This window comes from Manacus candei, unplaced genomic scaffold (assembly GCF_025592945.1).
Source record: "Manacus candei isolate 608988 ecotype Guabito, Panama unplaced genomic scaffold, ASM2559294v1 h1tg000008l, whole genome shotgun sequence".
Classification (NCBI taxonomy): Eukaryota; Metazoa; Chordata; class Aves; order Passeriformes; family Pipridae; genus Manacus; species Manacus candei.
Window position 1 is genome coordinate 19359011 of NW_026138056.1, and position 23511 is coordinate 19382521.

General features: G+C 38.6%; 1 protein-coding gene across 5 annotated transcripts in view; it reads left to right on the forward strand.

Moving 5' to 3' along the window:
- LYN (LYN proto-oncogene, Src family tyrosine kinase) overlaps positions 1–22367 on the forward strand; it is a 49991-nt gene extending 27624 nt beyond the window's left edge. For all 5 annotated transcript variants that reach the window (XM_051771900.1, XM_051771877.1, XM_051771894.1 and 2 more), the window contains exons 9-13: positions 6503–6685; positions 7570–7646; positions 15620–15773; positions 17522–17653; positions 20735–22367. In XM_051771900.1, coding sequence (XP_051627860.1) covers positions 6503–6685; positions 7570–7646; positions 15620–15773; positions 17522–17653; positions 20735–20937 — 749 coding nt within the window. In that variant the 3' untranslated portion in view covers positions 20938–22367. The remainder of the gene's footprint in view (positions 1–6502; positions 6686–7569; positions 7647–15619; positions 15774–17521; positions 17654–20734) is intronic.
- Positions 22368–23511: the final 1144 nt, after the last annotated feature.

A 23511-nucleotide genomic window follows, 5' to 3' on the forward strand; every position in this document is an offset into this window, starting at 1 on the left:
AAAAACTAGTGAGTGAGCACTGTAATTTAGAAGGTTAAAGACAATAAGGTTTTTTTGGTAGGGTTTTGTGGGGGAAATAGAAGGTTATAGTAAGATGTGGCTCCCAAGTCTCAAAATCGATGGGTCTCTCAGAACTTTGCTTCAAATCAGAAAGTGTTAAAGAACATGAAATAAAAAGAAACAATGTCTTTTAGTGAATTGCCTATTGAGATTTCATTGTATCTTCATAAAGAAGATACTGTAATGTAGTGCATGGGGCTGCCAGACTGGGTGAAAAAAGAGAGCAGACTTGACCCAAGCGTGTTGTCTGCTAGTGTCTGCTTAGAAAGTAGGTGACTTATGTAGTAAGAAGACTAGAGATTGAACACCCTCCACCTTGAATTATCATGCAAGTTCCCAATAATAAAACTGTCATAAGACTTACAAGTTGTAAGTGTTAATATATACACAGCAAAAAATGATAGCATTAATTATTATCACCTAAATAATTATCTTTGTTGGCTTACAAGCAATATTTTCTCAGCCTTGATGACTTCCTTTGGCAAGGGCCTATGTCCAGTGTCACATAGGCATAGTGAAAATGGTTTAATCATCTTGCTTTTGAAATGCTGCCTCTTCTGACATCTGAGTATTCTTTTGGCTTCTCTATTGCATGTTCTGTGTGCTATTCATTACTTACACACTTCTTACCAGTTACCGTCTTGTTTGGGGTAAACTATACCTTCCTCCCGAAGTCTTCATTAGGATGTTTTTTAAGGCCAAATCATTCTCAGTCATTGGCCTTTCCTTGAATCTCTTTTTTGGATGTTCTGTTTAAATTGGAATAAAATTGTTACAGTTATAATAGTAATAGATCAGATGAAGGTGATAATGATTATTATTAATTTTAAGGTGTAAGATTCTATAGGTAAAGTATTTCTGAGCAACTTAAGAGTGTATGCCAAAGCTTGCTGGAAGACACAAAGCTATGAAAGGGTCTCTGATGACCCATAAGAGTGGGTCAGTCTGGCAGGAATGTCACTGCTTTGAAGAGATGCTCTCATTTAGAAAAGCAAAGCACAGATTGGTGCTGTTTGAGTAGCAAATTATACACACAACTACAGTCTCGTTCAGAAAGCTCTAGTTCAGTCATAGGTGTATTTTTTTGGTATAAATCATATAAAAATGCAGGCAACACATCACTGTAGAATAATATAACCAAATTCAGCCTTTTATCTGCCTTCATGAGAAAAGGCTTAAGAAACCCTCTAGCTACGATGTACATGAATGACAGTTTAGATATTAGTCAGGACAAGTGTCAGTCATTGTGCAGTTATTTCTGTTTAATAAATCAGGACCAGAAATGTTCAACTGACACTGAAATACTGTGGAAGACTTTTTGGTAGGAGGTAATCAACTACTTGAAGACATAGATCATTTTGGGAAGTGACTAATTCTGCACAAAGGAATAAAACTTTAAAAGGGTGTTTCTGGTTCAAGATGTTTCCTCTTGTTTGTGTCATTATTTTAACATCTAAATTGGACCTAACCCCTGTGTCTGAAATGCTGCACTGTGAGAAAAATTAATGTACTGTAAAAGCGATCACTGTGTTTCCTCTTCTCTGCTTCCTTTCTGAAGCAAAAGAAGATGATTTGCATGGCACAAGTCTACTCAAATCAGGAGCATGGTTAATACTAGAACCAAGGAAGTTCAAACTGGAAAGCGAATATTAGGTCAGCTGTGTGGTGCAGGGTGTCAGCAAACACTGTGTATTGTAATGATCAACCAGGGACATTGGGAGGTATGTAAAGGTACTGAGAAACAACCTAGTTGTTACGCTGTCCTGACTAGAGAGCTGGTTGTTATGCTACCACCTCACATACAGCAAAATTATTTTTCAGCTGTAGTGTGAATTAAAGAGCAATACTATCCCATGGTTTAATTACTAAATAAATTTCTCCTTGATAAAGGGTACTTAGAATTGTGGTTTCAGAGGGAACACTGTCCCACTCAGAGGAACTGTGCTTCCTAGAAAAGAAAGATGTAGAGCTACTAGACCTTTGTGGCAAAGGCTCACAAAGATTATGAAAGGACTGGAGCACCTCTCTCTTGAGGAAAGGCTGAGAGACCTGAGACTATTCAGCCTTGAAAAGGCTTGGGGATCTTATCAATGTGTGTAAATAGCTGAAGGAGGTACGCAGAGAGGACCGAGCCAGGCTCTTCTCAGTGGTGCCCAGTGACAAGACCAGAAGCAAAGGGCACAAACTGAAACACAGGAGACTCCCTTTGAACATCAGGAAACCCTTTTTCATTGAGTGACCAAGCACTGGCATAGGTTGCCCAGAGAGGCTGTGGTGTCTCCATCCTTGAAGAGAATCAAAAGCCAACTTGCCACAGTCCTGGACAAACAGCTTGATTGGGTGTGTTAGACCCTGGTACCTTCCAGAGGCCTCTTCCAACCTGAACCCTTCTGTGATTCTGTGAGACACGGGAATATAGAGATAAACTGTTACTGCAATGTGAAGATGGGAAAGCATATCTTTTATAGTATTTTCTTTTTAGTATGTCCATAAGTACTTTCTGGGCTTCCACGTTGATATCTTCTTCGTGAACATTTTGGAGCTTATACTGTGGGACGACTAAGAAAACTCTAGGAACAAAAAACAAGCCCAAAGCACTTGGCTGTGTTCCTGTATGACCCGTGCAGAGAATCTTTGTCACCTATGGAGTGGGCAGCTGAATCTCCTCCAATTCTGAAGAGTTCCTTTTACACTGAGAAAACTTGCTACCAATGTCTCATATTGTTTATCACTGCAAGTGCAATTTCTTCATTACAGTTATGTGCAATTTTATGCATTTTATAAAGACTTTCTGTTTTTAGGCTATCAAGTTGGTGTTTAAGTGTGCAATTTGGGCATCAGCTGTGCTGACACAATAGATGAAACCAACATGGCAGAATTGTGCTCACATTTTACGCACTGCACCATGGAAGTGGTTAGAAAGCTTCAGCCTCCGCTCTATGCCTTCCTATTCAATGGGCTGTATGGAGATGAGCAAGAGATGGAGCTACTGTTGTTGTGTTGTTCTGTCCTTCAGCTGTGTGATGGCTGTAGTTGGTGAAGAAGTGAAGTGCTGACCTGCAATAGGATGCAGAGAAACTGCTGTTCTCAGTCTCTTCCCCGGTCTCCCCTGCAACAGTAACTGCCTGAGATATAATCTTTCTTTTAATATGTCATACTTCTGTAGCCCAAACAAGTTGTTTCCAGTATATGCTGCAGGGAATTACTGCAAAAGCAGAGGAAGGAGAAAACTGCGTGTTGTAGGCTTGTTCACAAAGTTGTTCATCTTTAGACCTAGAGATCTGGTCAGAAATGGTAGGCTCAACTTCGTTATTGTCTGTTCACAGCTAGGCCTGATTAATCTTGTGCAAGAATCTGAGGACAACCTGGGTGTCCAAGATACTTCTCTGTTAAAATAATAGTAATCAGCTCGAAGATAGATACCTGAAACACTAAATTTTTTTGAGGATTCTATTCTAAGATGCAGAGAAGAACATTGATACTGCTTGCTTCACATTTGATTTTTAACAGAAGCTGAAACTGCAGAGAAACTCACTTCCTGCCATGGTATGAAAGGTTTTTAGACCATGGAGTTCAGTGCATCTGGGCAGCTACTTTGGTGATGTGACGAAACAGAGCAGCACTGCAAGAGCAGGGTCTATGTTTTATGCATTTTTGTTCCTAGTGTGCACTGATATGAAGTGAATCATGATGCTCTGTGGCATCAATAATCCATGAAGAGAATTCTCAAGCAGGGCTAAGAGGAAAGTTAACAAGGCAAATGCAGCCATTATAGTGTATTTTATTAATGAGGCACATCTTGCTTGCATTTCAGGTGTAAAAGATTCTCTTATTCAATAACCTCTGAATTAGAATATTAGTAGTATTTGTTTTGAAGGTGGATTTTCTTTTGCAGCTGTTAGAAAAAAACAGAGCAAATAGTATCACAGAAATCCTTTTGTTACAATGAAAGACATCTAAAATGAACAAAGAAAATTTACTGGTACATCTCATTAGTATTAGAAAAGAAATTTGACAACACATAGATGAGCTGAATGTTAGTTGCAAAAAATCTGAATTTTGTGTCAGATGTTCTAGATCTAAGCAAGAATTTCATTGCTTATCTATCTTCTTGAATTCACATTTAGGTAGCAGTCCTAAGTTCATTCAGCAGACCACAGTTCATTCATATGATATGGCAAGCAATACTGTGACACAGCAAGCACTGGGTCTACACCCAGAGTCGGGCTCAGTTCAGCCAAGGCAGGTGTTAGTGAATAGTTCAGAGCCCCAGGCACTGTAGGAAGCTGGGGGACGATGCCATAGTCACCCCTTCCCACAGCTCCCGGCACATTACTGGAATCCTTCTGTGATGCAGATTAAACCTTAAATTTGCTGTCACTAAAGCTCTTTGAGGTCATCAGTTTTCTCTCCACCTGAACAAAGGCTGCAGTTCCTTACCTGAACAGTAAGAGTCTGCCTGCAAAGCAGATTATCTTTTGGGGCACTACCAGAGATGTTCTCATAGCAGTGATAGGTGACCTGGCATGAGGACTAGGACTTTGTTGGGCTGGGGTGGTACAGATGCATACTAAGAAGATGCTACCTGCTCCAGGTCCAGCCCAAACAAAGCTAACACTGGTTTTGCTGATAATGTGAGTGGGAAAGGTGACAAATTCCAGTTTTGCCAAGCTCTTAAGGTCCACTTTTTTGTGTGTGCTCTTAGAGTTCATGACCGCCTTTCCTCAGGGTTTTGGTGTCCCATCCCTGCCAATACCTGATTTAATAAACGAACATAGAAGTAATCAAGATCAATTATCTCTAGTGCTCCCACCAGCTGTTTGCTTTGTGTATTATGACCAGAGGGTCAGAGTAGACTTTTTTACATCAGAAAACCTCAGTGTCACTGAGGCATTGCAATAAAGCCAAGTTTCTGTAAGTAAGACCCTAGTTTGATAGATTTCTGTAGTGAATGTAAAATATTGTTACATAGCTAATGGTGTGTTGCTCATAATTGCTTCACAGAAATAATGATATTGATTAGTATGTTCAGTAGAGACTTCAACAAATTGGGGGTGGAAATCATGATCTGTTTTAGAGTACGGGGTGGAATAGTAGAAATGATAGAAATAAACTTTCTGATTCTTAAGCAGAAAGAAATATATTTTATATCTTTTTCTCTAATAGATATAAATATATGCCTGAGCTTTAACAGCATATTTGACCTGTAGCTGTAATTTTTTACTGTTAGGTAATTTAGAGAAATGTCTATGTTATGCTTTGACCTGACCATGTTTGGAAAAATGGATTTAATAATTGTGCAGGTGAATATTTTGTGATTGACATAGTGGCTTTTTTCAGGTGATGATTCTTCTTCAAAAAAAGAAGATGCAGTGGTTAGGGCAATCACTTAAGATCTGGGAACTAGGTCCTTGCTTTGCCACTGATTTCTTTTGTTAGGATGATAGTATAAGGAGCAGTAGATTCCAGTTTGGAGGTGGTGATAGTCTGCATTGTTGCTGCATAAGGCAATGAGTCTATATCATTGAGTCATGAAAGTTTTACCTCTTCTGAGAAATATTTCTGCAATGTTGCAATGGGTATGACGGGGTACAAAAGTTACATTTATATCCCTATCTCTTTCTTTCTCTCTATTTCTTTTATTTTTCAAATTAAATGACTTCATGAGATAAACTTTAGTATCAGTGCCTGCTACTCTATTTTTAGTACTATTTTAACATTTATTTAATGTTTGGGAAAATCAGAAAATTATTCTCTCTACTTTTTTTGTAACTAGACTATTACATTAGAAGGTTTGATAAACAAAGAAATGAACCACAGCCACAGTCTCCTTCACTTTTGGCATGAGCTATGTGATAAGAAGTTATCACGTTTTAAATCTTGTGCTGAACACTGCAGGATTGCAGTCCTGGCAGCGTATCCTTGTTGGTCACAAGAACACTTGTTTGATTGCACTTTCCCGTAATGCTCCATTTTGAGCACGGAGGGTTACGGAAAGGATTAGAAGCATGAGACTGGCATGCATAAAATAGCAAAAAGTCATGGGATTTAAAGATACTCCAGAATCTTGCAGTCAGTCCTTGGACGCTATTGGATTCTGAGAAAATTTAAGTGGACTCTCATTAAAACATGTCTTGACAAGTTTTTATGTGCTACTTGTGAATGAAAACTTGGTATGAAGTCAGATCACTTGCTTGCTTTATTTTTTTTTTTTTGAGATAACTGATTTCTAAATATAAGGAATGTATCATTTTTCACTGCAATGTTGTATCAGTTGCAAAATAAAAAGGAATTCTAGCATTTGTGCTACATCTGGCACTTGCTTTCAGACTCCTAGCTATTCCTGGAATCAAACATCACCTGCTTTACAAATTCCTGCTAGTCGGGGTGCTGTGTGGTGCAGAGTGACTTCAAGTGCACTGATTGTATTCCCTCTTTGTAGGTTACTATCACAATAGTACGAAAGTAGCTGTGAAGACCTTGAAGCCTGGAACAATGTCTGTGCAAGCCTTCCTGGAAGAAGCCAATCTTATGAAAACACTTCAGCATGATAAGCTCGTTAGGCTTTATGCTGTAGTGACCAAAGAAGAGCCTATTTATATTATAACAGAATTCATGGCAAAAGGTGAGAAAAACATTGGATCTGCAAGCAGTGTTTTAGGTGAACTCTTCTGCTTCTCCTAAATTAGTCCCCTTTCTTTAAAAAGGAAGGAATGATGGAGTTATTTTTTGAGTGTTTAGGTATTAATTGAAGAAGAACCTATCCTTAAGATGGGCTGAGGCTTTAATTTTGTGATCTATTGCTGCATTTGTGAATCTGAATTTACAGTTTTCTTAAATGCGGCATTTTTAATTGTTTCTAAATCAGAGGATAACCCCAAAATAGCCCTGGTTCCTTTGGACTCCCTACCTAACTTTTGTTTCTGGTATCATAGCAAGGCAATTAAAATATACCTTAGAAATTGCCTTATGTGGCCCTTGAATTGATAAAGGTGTGTGTAATAAGGTGAATGAGGTGTGGTCTTGCAAGGATGGCTGAACTACTAGAAAAGGACAACCTTTATAGAGCATTATTGCAAAAAATATGCAAGGTTTCCTTCTCAGATTGTCTTGGGTGATAGTTTTTCTTGCTTTGTTCTGTTTTCAAGCAATTTTGTGTTGAGGTATTTGTTCTTCATGACTTGGAAAGGACTGATGTGAGTACTTCTACTAGACAGTTCCTCATGGTCCATAGACTAGCATGCTTACCAAACTCAACACCACTAAACTGGGATGTGGTCTGATGGGAGTTTTCTACACCCAGGAAAATGGCTAAACTCAGATATCTGACATGCAGACTTGGATGTTACAGTTCCTAAATCATGCGAAGAGACTGTCTTATTATGGTCAACTTGAAAATACATCAAAACACTTCACTGCATCAATTTTGTGATCCATAACATTGGGGACTGCTGTGACCTTTCTTTTGGTAATAAGCTGCACTGACTTAATCTTTCTCTGTTGTAACAGGAAGTTTGCTGGATTTCCTGAAGAGTGATGAAGGAAGTAAATTGTTGCTTCCAAAGCTAATTGACTTCTCTGCTCAGGTAAAGTTTAGGAAATATGCTCAAAATTAGTGGGGTTTTATTTTTTTCAGAGTCTGAAACTCATGCTGGGCAACTTTATCTTCAGGGGTTTTTGCATAAAAAATTGATTTTCAAATAAATTTTGAGTAAATAAGGTTATTTGAAAGGAGGAAATACATAAAAGAGGTTTCGAAGGGAATGTGTGAGGTCACTGCTGGTAACTGACCTAGATGTCAGTGAAACCCTGATTAGATGGCAGCAGTACACATCTGCTTTCCTTTGTGGAAAGGCTGCTTTCAATTTGAGCAGCTATGTGTTGAAAGTGTAAGTACAAGTTTGTGATTTTGTGCTTAGGAGATTCCTTAAATGTTAATAAATGTGTCATTTTTTTACTTCTTAAGTTAGGTTAATTGGTCAAACGTCTCTTAACCTCAATTGACTCTACTTGGTTTCAAATTCTTATGTAAGTAATTATGAAATGATGTTTCAGTATACTAGTATATGATTCATGAACCAGGATGATTGTTTCAAAATATACAAGTTATCCCATGTCATAAATGAAACCTGGAGAGAGAGACCCCAGAGTGATTTGTGTTTCACAGCCTGGATCAGAGGTGCCCAGAGCCCAATTTTTTGTCTTCGACAGTTACCAGCACTAGATGTCCAGGGAGGCATGTAACAAAAATAGAGTAATAATTGTGGTTTTGTGAGTTGTAGTTCATGTTACTAATAGGTAATGAAGGCATTTCTATTAGGTTATTGCTAATCAATCTTTTAGGGTTTTTATTATGCATTGGAGTTTACAGATATTTGTACCCTATTACAGTAACTTGTTGTAACTCACGAAGAAAGATGGGAAAACTTTAAAAGGTATGGCAAAACATTCAGGATTTATACCAAAAATTCACAATAAGAATATTATATAAACATTTTATATAACCATTGATATACAGATAAATATAAGATTAGAAATACTTCTTTACCAAGAGGGTTGTCAAACAGTAAAATAGGTTTCCTAGAGAGGCAATCAATGCCCCAAACCTGTCATTGTTTAAGAGGCATTTGGACATGCCCTTAATAACATGTTTTTAACTTTTGGTTAAAATGGCCTGAAGTGGTCAAGCAGTTGGACCAGATGATCATTGGAGGTCCTTTCCAAATAGAATTATTCTATCCTATAGTATATTACATATCACTTGTTATGTAGATGTTCAATATATCAAATACAGATTTTTATTTAATATAGATCCAATGCAGGAGCAATTTTGTTATAATTATTGGTTTCATGTAGCTATAGGCTTTCTAAGTTTTATGAATTCTTTGAGTAATTTGTCCTTGAGAATTTAGTGGGATAAAAGCTTTGTACATGTAGAAAACCTGCTGGATCCCAGGTCATGGCCTGAAGAGATGAATAACAGTGGGCAGAAAAGAAGGAAAAAAAGGGAGCTTTGAAAATAGTGTGTAAAATTCAAGGGAGAGAAGAACATCTGTGAGAACATATGAAAGGAGACCTGAGATGTAAAGAGAAAAGCACATGTAGTTTCACAGCAGTGGAGTTAGGGATGTTGTGTTCATTTTAAATATTGTGTTTACAGAAATTTAAGGCTTAAAAAGTGCAAATAACTAGAGCAGAACTCTAACTGTGTACAACTTGGGTAAATCACTTCAAGATAACAGGGGTCAGAGATTGTCATTTACAAAACTTTGAAGGTCAGGTCATTTGAAATGAACATCACTTGTCACCGTGATCTGACAGCAACCTCTCAGAGCCAATTCCTGCACTTGGCCTCAGAGGCCAGGACCTTGTGCTGCACAGGTGATGTGAGAAATCCCTCTTGTCACCTCTTTAAAAAGAAATTCCTGAGAGCGAGCTGTGCATTTGCTTGGAGCGATCCTGAAGGGGTTTTCAGGAATGCCTCCCTGAGCATTTCTGGCTGCAGCCCAAACAAAACTTTGGAACAGAGATAGCAGGATTTTTCTTGTGGAAAGAATCTGTAGAGTTTTTGAGCACATTTGTAAAGAGCCCTTAGTGCCATTGGGTAATAACAGGACTGTGTAGAATAGACCTGCAGGCTGCATGTGTGTGGTTCCAGACTAGAGATTTCCCTCTGACCAACACCAATGTTCCACTGGTCTTCTCTGTCTCTGACAGTCTGAATGTTAATTGATGGGTCTTTAGGGTAAAAGATGGGACAAAAATATTTTCAGACCTTTGCTAAGGTAGTGGCAATTTTACTGCAGACCTGTGGATCACACTTTTCCAGAATGTAGGCTATATATAAAGGAGAACACAAAATGTATGTAGCGTTTTTGGTATGCCTCTAGTTCGTACAAATGGAGCACTAATTTACTCTTACAGCAATGATGTTAACCTCTCTGTAGAGCTAAGGGGAATGAAATCTGGAGAGATGTGTTTCAGAAGAGGTTGAAAATAATATGGAAGGAAGCTTGTGGTGAAGTTCTTAACATCAGGTTGGTTTTTTTCCCTTGGTGGACACAGTCATTACTGTCTAATCACACCGTTCTGGCAAGGCAGTTTCCCAGACTGTCCCAGCTTCTCACCAATGCTGGAAATGCAAGAAATTGTAGCTGAGCATTATTTTTCCCCTCATACATCTGTGATATTACATGACACAGGAGGGACTGAGAATGGGAGAAAGAGAGATGTGGATGAGATGTGGAGAATGGGATGTGGTCTGTGTACTATTAGAGGGCTGAAGAATATAGTGCAGGTAGATGTACAGGAACCCTCAGCTGATTTTCCAAGTGTTATTGGAGAGCAACAACAGCTGTGAGTTTGCATTGCCAGGCTGTCTTTTAGTGCTCCACTTGCTGGCCTCCACTTGCAAACCTTGAACAGTCTTGAAAAAAATATGTTTACAAGAGGTGAAACATTCTGATTTTGAAAATGAGGACTGCTGTCCTAGGTGAAATAACACCTTTTAAAAAGTAAGCCTTTTTCAAGCAACATAATCAAGTATATAATCAAATATACTCCTGCTCTGCTAAACTGATTTTGCTGCTTAGTTAGATGAACACACTCACTGATGGCCATTTTTGACAGATAGCTGTTACTTGGTTACACTTACATCTAGTGCCTACTTTAACTTACAGCTGTGGATTCTGGATTTTGATGGTTTTCTCTTTGTACTAATGGTCATGATTTATGAAATTAAGCTTGTAGAAAAGATGGCAAAAAAATGCTTGCTAGGAAGGTGGTCCAACTCAGATTCTAAAGCAGCCTGCCCTCTGACAGAGCTGAAGGTATCTCTTGTGTTTTAATTAGTGCATATGAGCAGGGGCAGGGGGAATCTAGTGTTAGCTGTGCCCTGGCAAAGACAATTTTATTCACTGGAGATGAACATTAGATGTCTCTGAAATGAGCATGTTTTAAAGGAAGCTGAGATTTGCAAACAAATCTCCAGGCACGTACTATCTGCTTTAGTACAGAGCAGAGCTGTGGCATCTCCCATAGAAGTCAGCAGAATTCTCAGTATGTTGGACATGCCAGAAACAGCCAGGAATATGGAAAAAACAAAACCTGAGCCTGCCTCCCTGCCTGCATGGCCACTGTTTGTGCATGGGTCAGCAGCATGGCAACATCTTCGGCTGCTCTCACGGCTGCCTCGCATCTGGCAGGCATTACCTGGCACAGGTGATGAGTGGTTCCCAGTGGTTCCCCTTGCTGGGCTCTGCCTGCCAGCTCAGCCAGCAGACTCGGGGAATCCAAAGCTGTTGATTCCTGGTTGCAAGTCGGAGTGTAAGCGAATTTCATTGCTTTGTCCATGGTCTATTGCCAGATCTTGCTAATGCAGCGGGCCAAGGCGGTCCACATGGACAGTGCCCAAATTCCTCTTAGTCATTTACAGGCAACAGCGTGGCTCCTTCAGCACTTAAGCAACTGGCAAACTCTGGATTTTACTAGTTGTTTTCCATCTTGCCTTAGAGGAAATTTACCCAAAGAGCCTCCGGTTCTTTGTTTCACAGTTCTTGAATTCGTACTTGCTTCTGTTTGATGAGATCTGCTGAAAACGTATGATGGGAATTCAGAGAACCTTTTGTATGTGTAAACTCTTCCTGCTTCTTATGCAAATCCATTACCTTCCTTGTAGCACACACATGCATAGTGGCTGTGGTTAGGAAAATGATTTTTTTACTGTTTTTACTGAACATACTCATGGTATAACTTTTGAGCTGGTCAAAGCTTTGTCCTAAAAACAGTCTTTTTCTTTCCCATGCAGTGCCGATACTTTCATTAGTTCTTCTATGACCTACAGCTTCACTGGCAACTACTTTCTGCCTTCTAAGGCTACAGTGTCATTGAAATAATAGTAAACTTAGAATAAAATTAATAGAGATTTTTAATGCAGTGTTTTAATCCCTCCCGCCCCTCTCTTTTAAGGTCATAGGGAAAAGTCCTAGATTACAATTAATTTTAAGTCTTATTTGGCATTGTGACATTTCTGCTGCATATTCCTTTTCAAGCTTCTTTGATTTTTAATGATACCCTCTAATGTTCTAGTGCATAATTATATACATTACTTTAATAATACCTTTTTTCCCCGTGGGTCTGCTTTGACTACATAGCTGCTTGACTGGATCAAGAGGAATATGATTTTGTAACCTTTCCTGACTTCACCTTTAGGATAAGCACTGCTGCAAACTGAAAATTGTTATTCCACCGATAAATCACTTGAAGATATGTGTCTTTTACAATAGTTCTTCACAGACAAAGAGTCACATGAGGATGAACTCTCTTTTTGAAAACTCTGTGATCAAGAAGTGTGTTTTATTTTATTATGCGTTTGGACATTATTGAAAGGTACCTGAAAGGTACCATTATTGAAAGGTTAATCCTAGACCAAAGACAGCTCTGTCCAGATGAACAACACATCTGCTTCAAACCTTTCAAAACTGCAGACTGCTTTTAGTGAGGCTTTTCCCTAGGAACTGAGAGAATTACCAAATTTAAGACAATGTGAAACTCGGGGTTATCGTCTGCTTAAAATGCACCAACAAGATGCTTGTGTCCACCTAAGAGTTTGGCACTCATTTCCAGTCGGGTTTTTGGGATGCTCTGATTCACCACCAGCTATGGGCCTGAGCAACCCATGTGGGCAGCTGAGAGCAGCTCTAAGGCCACTGTCCCACACCTGCCATGACTTTTAGCTGAAGCTTTACAGTTACAGAGGCTGTCTTGTGGAATGATTTATTTCTCCCAGAAGACCTTTCTCCCATTCTTACCCTGCGTGCATAGTTCCTAGTATGTAGGAACTGTTTGGTTGGTTGGTTGATTGATTTGTTGGTTGGTTGTTTTTAAAAGGATTTAATTTGGATATTTCTAAAAGTGTGTCAATAGTTCATTAAAGGTGATGGGGAACTGCTCCTTTCTTGGCAGTAACACTTGTGCAGTGTAGGCAGAATCCTCTCTTAAAGGCCACAAAACATATTTGTGAAGTTCAAATTAGCTTCCCCATCCTGCCTCCTGAATAGAAGTTCCATGTAACCGAACAGTCTTGACAGGTACCAATGATCATTAGAAGACAGGGGAAAAAGGCTTTAATTTTTCTTTTGTTCACGTGAATTTCTCTACCATTAACATATCATTTGGCAATGAAAACCCAACAATTACCATTAGAAGTTATCACTTGGGCTCTGGCACCCATTCCCTTGATCAAAAAAATTTAATTTTTTTCTTTCTTCTTTTTCCACAAGCAAAGATTTAACATGACTAGACATGTGAATTCAGTTGTCCAGTTGCTGTGTTTCCCCTCCTCCCATTCAAAATTCCTTGTTCATTATTCTTTTCCTACTTTGGAATTTTTTGCATGCCCAAGTACTTGAATATGCATGGCTTCTTTGAATTTTTCTGATTCAATGCAGTCAAAACCATTGTCCTGGAATTTTACAGAAATATAGTTTGTATTTGCTGAAAACGTAATGAATAATTTGTTTTCACATTCTTATTTGTGACTAATCAGATGATGACTTTGGTGAATCTGGCAAAAATAAGAGAAAATAAAATGGTCTTTCCAATGGCTTTTCATGGTTGGACTTAGGAATTAAATATCACCATCACAAATGTCTCTTTTATGAAGTGGTTCTTCACTCCCTAGCCAGCAGTTTGCCCAAATATTAAATTTGTGCAGGGAAGAAGGAGAAAAGTTGATTCCTCTGTGATATTTGATGTATTTTTGGTGATATTAGTGTCTGCATTTTGAGTGTATCTGCCAAGCTGGCTTGTCCAGCCTCAGCACTGATCTTACACCAAAACCTTTCTTTTCATCTCTCCTTCTCCCCAAACAGAAGTAATGGCATAGGGAGGAGAGAGAGGCAGAGCAAGCTCTGAATTAAATACTGCTCTTCTATTGTGAAGCAATTATTGTGTGTCTAGTAAGACTCTCTGTGGCAATTATTCACTAGTAGCTGCTTCTTTCATTATAAAACATCTTACTTATTTCTAGAAAATGTGAAATGCAGGTGTTCTTCATTCTCTTAATTGTCGGAGTTTCTTTCTGGTTTGATGTGAGAACCCTCCCTGCATTGTATAAGGGCAATATCACACTGCTCTGAAGAATATATTGGTTTGTAATAAGAGGTTTGCAGTGGAAGGAGGTGGGAGGGCAAGTGGCTCTATTTTTCCATTGCTTAAACCGAAAAAGAGGAACAAAGACCATGTGGTTTTGTGTTGTAAGTGTGTGCCTTTGCAGAACCCCTCAGGGACTTTTTAGAAACGGATAAGCAGAAGTGATGTTAATGCTTTCTTAAAATTTGGTCAAGTGCTCCTGCCTGCTTTGCTGCACAGCAGAAATTAGCACCTCTGGTGCTGAGAAGGGATCTGTCTATATGTCTTCTCCTGAGGTGGAGAGGAAAGAGCCTGTGAGGAGGGCGCTGGGGGCTGGCACTGGCAAAGGACTCTTACTGCTGCTTCACTGGCAAATCTGAGAGTTTGTGTGTTCCTCAAACCATGTGGGCAAGAGTGAGTGGTCTGTCACCCACCCACAGTCATCCCGGAGAGGTACTTGTGGCACAGGTTGGACTGTGGCTCTTGCCTGGGAATGGCCCATCAGCAGTCTCACAAGAAAGATAAAATCTGACAGCTCACAAGAACAGGTTTTACTTCTGTTTTTTTCTTAGCTTCTCCTAAACTTTTGGACAGAATAATCTACACATCAGTTTATTTCTCTGAGTTTAGAAACTATTATTTCAGTTTGGATTTTTTTTCTGAAAAGTAAAATGTTTTTCTTTAGGAAAAAAAAGGCAATCTGGACAAATACTAAAACAATCATCCCTAGTGCCTATTTTGAGGACATTAATCCTCTTTAACTTGGTTTGGAAATCAGTTTGGGCTGCTGAAATACAGTTATATTTCCTTATGATAGTATCTGAAAACTGGCTTTTGCTAAACGCTCCTTGTGTATGAACAGGTACATGTTGTTGTAGAATAAAATAAAGTTGTTTGCCCTATATTAGTAATTGTTTCCTGATTGCCCAGGCCTTTACTGAGTAAATAGAAAGCTGTTGGTTTTGGTGGTTTTTTTTAACACTCTCTGCTCTGTTGCTTCATCAGGCCTTAAATGGAACATCTGTATCTTAACTTATTCATTCCTTCCATTTTCCTAGTACTTGGAAAATAAACCAGTTAGTAGTTCGGGAAAGAGAATATTTTAATAGAAATCTTAGGAACATTTTAATAAAGATTTTGTTTCAGGAAATGTCTTTCATACATGTCTAATCCTGCTAGTTGTTATTCACCCAAACAATTCTTTCAGATCTGTTACTACTGTAAGCATAGTTTTACAGGACTGGATCTGCACATAGGTTTTCCATGGCAACCCCCTTTTCCTTGCTTCCATGTAAAAAATGCTCCAAAGACACCAATAATGAATAAATGGATGCGGCTTTGCTGATACCTTGGAAAAACAGACAGGTCAGAGCTGCTAATGGAGTTGTGTGGTGTCAAAATATCAAAATAGCTGTTCTTTTGCTTACAGATTGCAGAAGGGATGGCATACATAGAAAGAAAAAATTACATCCATCGAGATTTGAGAGCAGCGAATGTCCTGGTTTCAGACTTACTGATGTGCAAAATTGCTGATTTTGGACTAGCGAGAGTCATTGAAGACAACGAATACACAGCAAGGGAAGGTATGTCTTTTCATTTTTGTCTTTAAAACTTCAGCCTCTGGGAGGCAGTGAGGCTGTATTTAACAGTAACATGGTCACCAAGGACAGAAAGTCCTGTAAAGACTTCCTAGAAGCAGCATTCTAATGCCAACAACTTCTAAAAAGAATAAGGAAACAAATAACCTCTCTGCACTCTCTGGGCTTTTTGATGAGTTTATTTTAAATAGATTTGAAAAACAGAGAAAAATGAGAGTACTTAATTGCACACGGGTTTTTTTAATTGAAGAAATTTATTACACAGCCACAGCTTCCATCTCACAGAATCAAATGCCAAGAAAATATGATCTTTTATTCTCTTCACAGCCTTAATTCCTAATTTCAGATAGGGAAAGGAAGGAGCCCTAGCAGGTGTAGTTGCTGGTAACAAGAAAAGCTTTAGCAGGACTGGTTCCCTTTTAAAGCTGCTTTGGGAGCTGCAACATTAATTTGCATGTTCAGCAGCACTGCTGCTACTTGTAGGGACACTGGAAGACTGGGTCATGTCCCTGTTCAGCACAGGGATGGAAGCTAAGAGTGCAACAGGGTCAGGAATGGCAAGAGGAAAAACATGCTGTTAAAGATACATGTTTGGGGTTTGCCAGGTGTGTTTTGCTAATGTTGTCAAGGATCCTTTCAGGAAGTGCACAGCCAATTCGTTGTAGTGAATAGTCTTTATTTATGCTTCCATGCACAGATTGCATAAGGGTAACTTTTCAGAGTGAGTTTGTTGGCTGGCTTTCCCCTTCTCGTTTCAAAGACACTATGTCAGGTTTTCACACAGTCTGGATGGAAACTGGTAATGCAGGACAAGGGGGGAAGAACTAAGGTATGAGGAAGAAAGAGAACAATGCGCTACAGTTGAGATTAAAGGAAGATGAGCTATTCAGCAGTCACTGAATTACAGTAATTCAATATATCAGAGCAAAGGGTCTGATTAAGCAGTTTTCAGAGGTACAGACCCATATGTGTGTGTTTTAGCTATCTCTGAACGTTGTGTATTGATTAAATTAACTTTTCACATTATACATTTTTTATGTTGAGTTTCTTTGATGTGTTTTCTGCCATTCAGAAAAGTTTTCTAGTGTAAGAATGACAGAGCAGGCTAAAAAGGGCTTAGAGACAATCTGCTTATATTGCTTCTCATTGTCAAAAGAACTAATGTATTCCCAACAAATGCTGCCTGAACATTTTTCATTTAACTGGAAGGATTTTGCTTTTATTTGGCAGTTTCTGGAATCAGTTAGTTATATATGAAGGACAGTAACCTAAGATATGATTTTTTTAAGGTATGTCTTGCTACTGCTTTTGCATCTATGGCTGAATGTGAAATGCATTCAAGTGTATGTTCAAGCCAGACTGACGTTATTTAAAATAGGGAAAGTTAGTTAAAATCTTGTGAAGTTCCAGGTGATGGGAATTGTAAGATTGTTGCCTGACCACTGGACAGAAGGGAAAACAGTGACTATAATTTTAGCAACAATTCACCATACCTAGGGATCAGAAGGTGCTATGTAACTTCCAGTATCTTATTTGCCCCTCTGACACAGGACATGCAGTGTGGCAATGTGCATCCTGCGGCACATCTCTGCTGATAACTCCTGTATAGAAGGAATTTTGGTAATTTTGCTAACTTAGGTGTATCAAAGGCGAGTCATTTATGACCTTTTACTGACTTGATATTGAGTGTTTAAATTCGCCTTTGACTGTTTGTGACTGTACTTCTTTTTTAGGTGCAAAATTCCCTATTAAATGGACAGCACCAGAGGCAATTAACTATGGATCTTTCACTATCAAATCTGATGTTTGGTCATTTGGGATTCTCCTGTATGAAATTGTTACATATGGAAAGATTCCTTATCCAGGTATGGGCCTGGGTTTTTACTCTGTATTTATATTTTGGTGTTAAAAAGCAAAGAAAATACATAGAGAAAGAGCTGGCATCTGACAGTAAGTGACCCCAGTGATATTTGAAAAATATCTTACAGGTAATCTTACTGCTTTGAGAACTTACAGTCACTGTACATGTAAACCACATGCCTCACTGGGGTGAATTTTAGCTAGGAGACTAAAGGCACCATGAACACATAACTGTTTTTATACTTTCCAAAGGTGTTACATTTGCAGCAAATGCTGCATTGTCACAGATCTCTGCTTTATGAACAGAAGCACCGTCCCACTGTGAGGATGCAGTGCTGCAAGTTCTAACGGTGCTGTGTGCTGTTGGGGTTTTTTATAGGGTAATATGTGAAAGTACTTAGAAAGCATGTTTTCACAAACAAATAGGCTGTAATAATTTGTCAGTGCTGGCTAATCTAAACAAATATGAAAGCAGACCCTAAGGCAGTGTTGATTTACCGCTAGGAATATTTACTATTCGTTGTTCCATATAGCTCAGGTATGAGGCTGCAGAGGTGTACACATCAATTGTAGCTGCATTTAGGTAGCTGTGAGGTGGTTATGTGCTTCATGTTTCATTTTTCATTGTTAAACACAATATGTATGAATGTTTCCAGCACACAGACACTGCTTGTATGAAGGGGTTTTTTAATGCACATGAAATGGTGACATCTCAGGCATAGATGATTAATTCTGGGCAACAGACTGCATTCATTTAAGCTTACTGAGGTTATGGAAAATTGACCTAAATTCTCTTCTCTTGTGGGCAAATGGGGAAAGTACAGCCTTGCTCACCTGTACTGCACATATCATAAGATGGAGTAACTTCTGAGAAGAACCCTTGGGATCTTGACAGGAAAGGGAGAACAGACACTTCATCAAAGCAAAACTTTCCCGGTGCTTCCAGTGCTGCAGCTCTTGCTGTTTAAACAGTGAAAATATTTTCACTACCACTTCATGAGCAGCTGGAATTCTGCATCCTGAACTGCCAGAGATGGTTAAGAGGCAGACCCATGTCCCTTAAATGACTGAACACTTCTGGCCACAGGGAGATGGAACCTCCCATGAGACTCAGGCAGGAAAGGGGTGATGGCAGCCAACTTTACACTATGTTATGGAAGAACATATCGACCTTCCATACAAGAGGTAGAGCCAAACCAGACATTCTCATTGCACTGTAAGGTTCTAGTCCAGGAAAACACTTAAGCTCAGGACTAGCCCCCTTAAACTTCAAGAGGTGATAGGGCTGCACTTAGCACAGCTAAGTGTTTAAACATATGCTCTGGGTTGGTTTGTAAGTAAGGGCTATAAAATATGTGATTGCATAGCAGGTCCTCCCAAAGCTACTCTAAAAAGTGCTCCTGTCCTCAGAAAGGATCAGACAGGAGTTGTATGCAGCCAAGTTAACAAACATTTCTTCCCACAGTCAAGATATCTTTTTTTTCCCGTTAGCACATGCCTATGTATCCAGACAGTTGTCTGTGCTGAGCTAGGCTCACAAGGTTATTTCTGGATGCCTTGAAAATTGTCCTTCCCTGAGCAAACCTACACACTCACCTGGAAACCAGCACTAAAAAATACAAAACCCAACCCAATACTTAATCCTGCAGCTAAGTCTGCTTTCTCTTTACCTCCATAAACCATATCATATTTTTATTTTAGGAACAAAGTCAATCTGTACAGCAGACACTGTACAGCTGTAGTACTGTGGGAAAATATCTCTTCTAGGGCAAGTCTGGGCAATATTTTTTTTTAAACCTGGGATCATTTTTATGAGCACCATAAATAGTCCATGCACTGTGGATTTATTTGTCAACCAGCAATTAGAAGTAGAAGGCTCTTGACTGCGTATTGGAAGATTTTAATAGTTTGCAGGTATTGCATGCATTAAAAAGGAAGAGGTATATATATCCATTTTAAATAGAAGTATAAATTGAAATAGCCTCTTTGACTGAAAGTTGATACTGAGAATCAGAATCACAGGAAAATAAATGGGTGACCCATTTACTTTACATGAAGAAATATGACAGATTTGGGCAAATCACCCCAGCATGGCAATAGTAACCTGATGATAGGTTGTAACCAGCAGCCACTGGAAAGAGTAAACTGATTATTCACTTCTAATTGGAATGCTTCAAATTATTATTTTCAATTATTAACCAGTTCTAGCAACCAGAGACATTCAGCATAAAGCTGCATATGAAATGGTTTGAGTTGAAACTGGCAAGTAGTTAATACCTGTGAGGAGAATCTAGGTAAGCAACTTTGTAGGAATCCTGTCTAATCAAGAAACTTGGAGCTTTTGTGATCTTTGTTCTTAAATTCCAAAAGCTGTTTCTCTTCCTATGAAACTCAAAGCAGTTAGTGGGACTATAGGTTCAGGAACTACCTCTGAAATATGAAACAAGTTTTAAGATTCTCTTAAAACTAATTTGTGGGTGATTATATAGTATGTCAAATACTGGCAGCATCCACACTTGCATTCCAGTTGTGTCTGCTGCTCTTCACAAGGTATGACCCTTTCTGTACAGTGGGACTCTTCCTTCGTACCACTGTGTTCACAACATTTGCCAGGCTCTAACATAAGCAAATATGTCTTTGAGAAGCCTAACAGGTACTGCAGCATAAATTAACAGACATGTACTAAAACTTTAGAGCTAATGTCCCTTACTATAGCATTCAAGAGGGTGTAAGTGTAATAAATATGCATGTGGGATAGATTTCTTTTACTAATTAGGATGTAGTTATGATGAGACAGCCAATTCTGTAGGCACAAAAAAAAAAAAAGAAAAGGAAAAGTTAAACAAGTAGCTATTTTGAGAATATTGCATGGACTGTGGGTAAGCATTTTTCTTTTAAATAAAACCCCAAACACGTGTAAATACATACATGACGTATTTACTATGGGATACTGATGAAAGTATTTTAATTTTGTGCTTCTGAGTAGTTATTTAACAGCATTACTGGGTGAAGGTCTTTAAAGTGAAGTAAATAAAATGGAGATAATTTCATAAAATCTTTCTTTTTTTTTTTTCTTTTTGTTAAAGGTATGAGCAATTCAGATGTGATGGTTGCTCTTCAGCGTGGGTACCGAATGCCACGCATGGAAACCTGTCCAGCTGAGCTTTACGATATCATGAAAACATGCTGGAAAGACAAAGCAGAAGAGAGGCCAACATTTGATTATCTACAGAGTGTGCTTGATGACTTCTACACAGCAACAGAAGGGCAGTATCAACAGCAGCCATAGAACAAAGAACACTTTTTCTATGGACATGGATCATTGGCACAGACTATCATTTGGAGAGACTGCTCAAAACCAATTACTTCATGAGTTCAGATGTCTTAACTGAGTGTGGAAGCTGAAACACTGAAGGAAAGAGTAATTCTGCAGAGAAATAATAATGTTTTTATTTGTTTAAACCAGTTCCTCTAAAACTTGAATTTCTCCTTAAATGTTCTGTGTTTTGCAGCTGTAGAAACATCTTAAAGCAAACAGGCTTTTTGGGGCAGGGAAGGAGAAGGAGGGAAAGCCATCAGGCCCTGGTACAGCTTGACAGTGCCTTCTTAGGTTCTAAGTCATGCAAATATGTTACAAGGAGACCTTTATAAAGCGGTGAGAGGATCCAGGAACAGCTGTTTTCAAAAAAACAAGTCACGAAGAAGAACTTACAGATTTAAGACATGCTGATGTTCTTAAATAATCTTTTTTGAAATACAGCATATTGTGAAAATTATTTTTATATACTTGTTTCACATTAGTATCTGGCATACTGTCACCTCTTGTAAGACTTTCTAAACAGATTTCCTTTGAGGAAGAGTTATGTATATAAGTCTTTACACAGAAAATAGTTCTGTTTTACTGCTGCATTACTCATACTAAGTTTAAAATCATTTTCAAAGCATCACAGATGCAGAAGTACAAGATGAACACCCGTGACAGCAGAAGAAGCAGCACACCTGGCTCTGTGTTCAACTTTCAGCTTCCCATAAGGCCAAAGTCATCACCTGAAGTCCATGGGAAAGCACAGGATTGTGAAGGAAGTTAACACTTTCATTGCAGTTGCTGAAACTGTTACCAGTGAAAATATTTTAATCTTCATTTTTAATCCTCTGTGATTATTCGTGAATATTCCTTATATTTTTGCTGCTTTAATCAACTAACCTCAAATCTGTTTTAAAGCTAAAACTAGCTCTAGCACTATCAAAACCAATTTGTGGAAATATACAATAGGATATCAAGTTACATTGCAGTGACACTGTAGTTTGTTGCTCCATATGCAAATCTAATTCTTAAAGTGAATGCAATTTGCTAAGCTCTGTATATTGAATTGTTCTATCAAATTACTTACCAAAACAGATGAACTAGTGCAATTGCAATGTAACCACTTTTTGTTTTTCAAAGTGACACTGGTTCTTTCAACTGAAACCCAGTACACACCTTTGCCACCCTTCAGCCCAATTATTTAGGCAAATGGTACTTTGCAGAAGCTTAAAACCTTTCTGATAAAGCTTCAGTGTGCCTGCAGTTGAAGTTCAGCAGCAGAAATATTCATAGCTTTTCTTTTCCATTGGCTTCCTTCAGTCAAACTGTGCAGTTTAAGCAGACTATCAGTTAAATATGTAAATAGTTTCTATTGTATGGTGATTTTTAATTTTAATAAACACACTTAATCTGAAGCAAGTTGTGTGGTAGTAATTTGAGATAAAACAAATGGCTGATGTTGTATCCACAGTGGTAGCTTCATGTGGAACAGGGAAACATCTGTTCATCACCACTAACAAGATTAATGGACTCTGGTTTCCTTACAGCCATTCAGCCTTGAGAAGCTGTAAAGGACCAAGCTAACCATTTTTGCATCCTTCTTGTGGCTTCTTTTTGACCTGGAGGGCATGAAGAGAGGAAGCCAGTCCTCAGGTATCCTTTAAAACAGCTTCTCAAAATCCTTTAATTTAATAGCAACACAGTCCTTTAGCAACTGTTTGGAAAACATTACAGTTAAGTACAGGCTAATACTTCAATACAGGCTTCATTTTATTTTAAGACAAAAAAAAAGGCATAAGAGCAGTGGCTCTGGGAACAAGAGGTAAGTGTTGGTAACATACACTCTAAGACAAGAATATAGTCAAGGTATAGCACTAGATAGTTTGAAATGCTATTATGAAAAGTTTCCAGTATTAGCCTGTTCTGATGATTTTTTAACTTCTGTTTGAATATTGCTGTTCCTAAAGCAATTTGTACATAACAGCTTTCTTACTCAGGGGATCAACAGTCAGTGTCTGGTATAACTACACCAAAATATTTTTTAATAGTTGGAATGGTTTGTGTGGGAGTAGAATAATATTTTATAAATTCTACCTTGCAGGGATTATAGGCCTTTACAACTACTGAAGCCAGATAACCCTGTTCAACAGAAACAGTTCAAAACACGAGAGAAGTTAGTGGCTGAAGTGCAACATCTACAGCCTGGTTAAAGAGGTGTCAGAGTGGTTCCTGATACCAGCATTTGCATAGACCAACCCAAAACTCTAAAGACCTGGCAAGAACAGTCATACCAGAGAAGGACTGTCCTCAGTGTCACACAAGAAGGTTGCACCACCTAGTGTCTCCCCAGGGAGGGTGAGGTTCTTGCTCTGAACTTGGTCCCCTTTCCACTATGAAAAACCACCATTACAGGGACTGATCCATCCAATTTACTTATAGATTCTACAGCAAGCCTCCAGCACTTGCAGGCATGGTACTTTCACAGAAGTTAGAAAAAAGCTCCCCCCTCACTGACTGAAAAGGCTCTAAGAAGTCTATTTCAAATTTTATCATATTCCA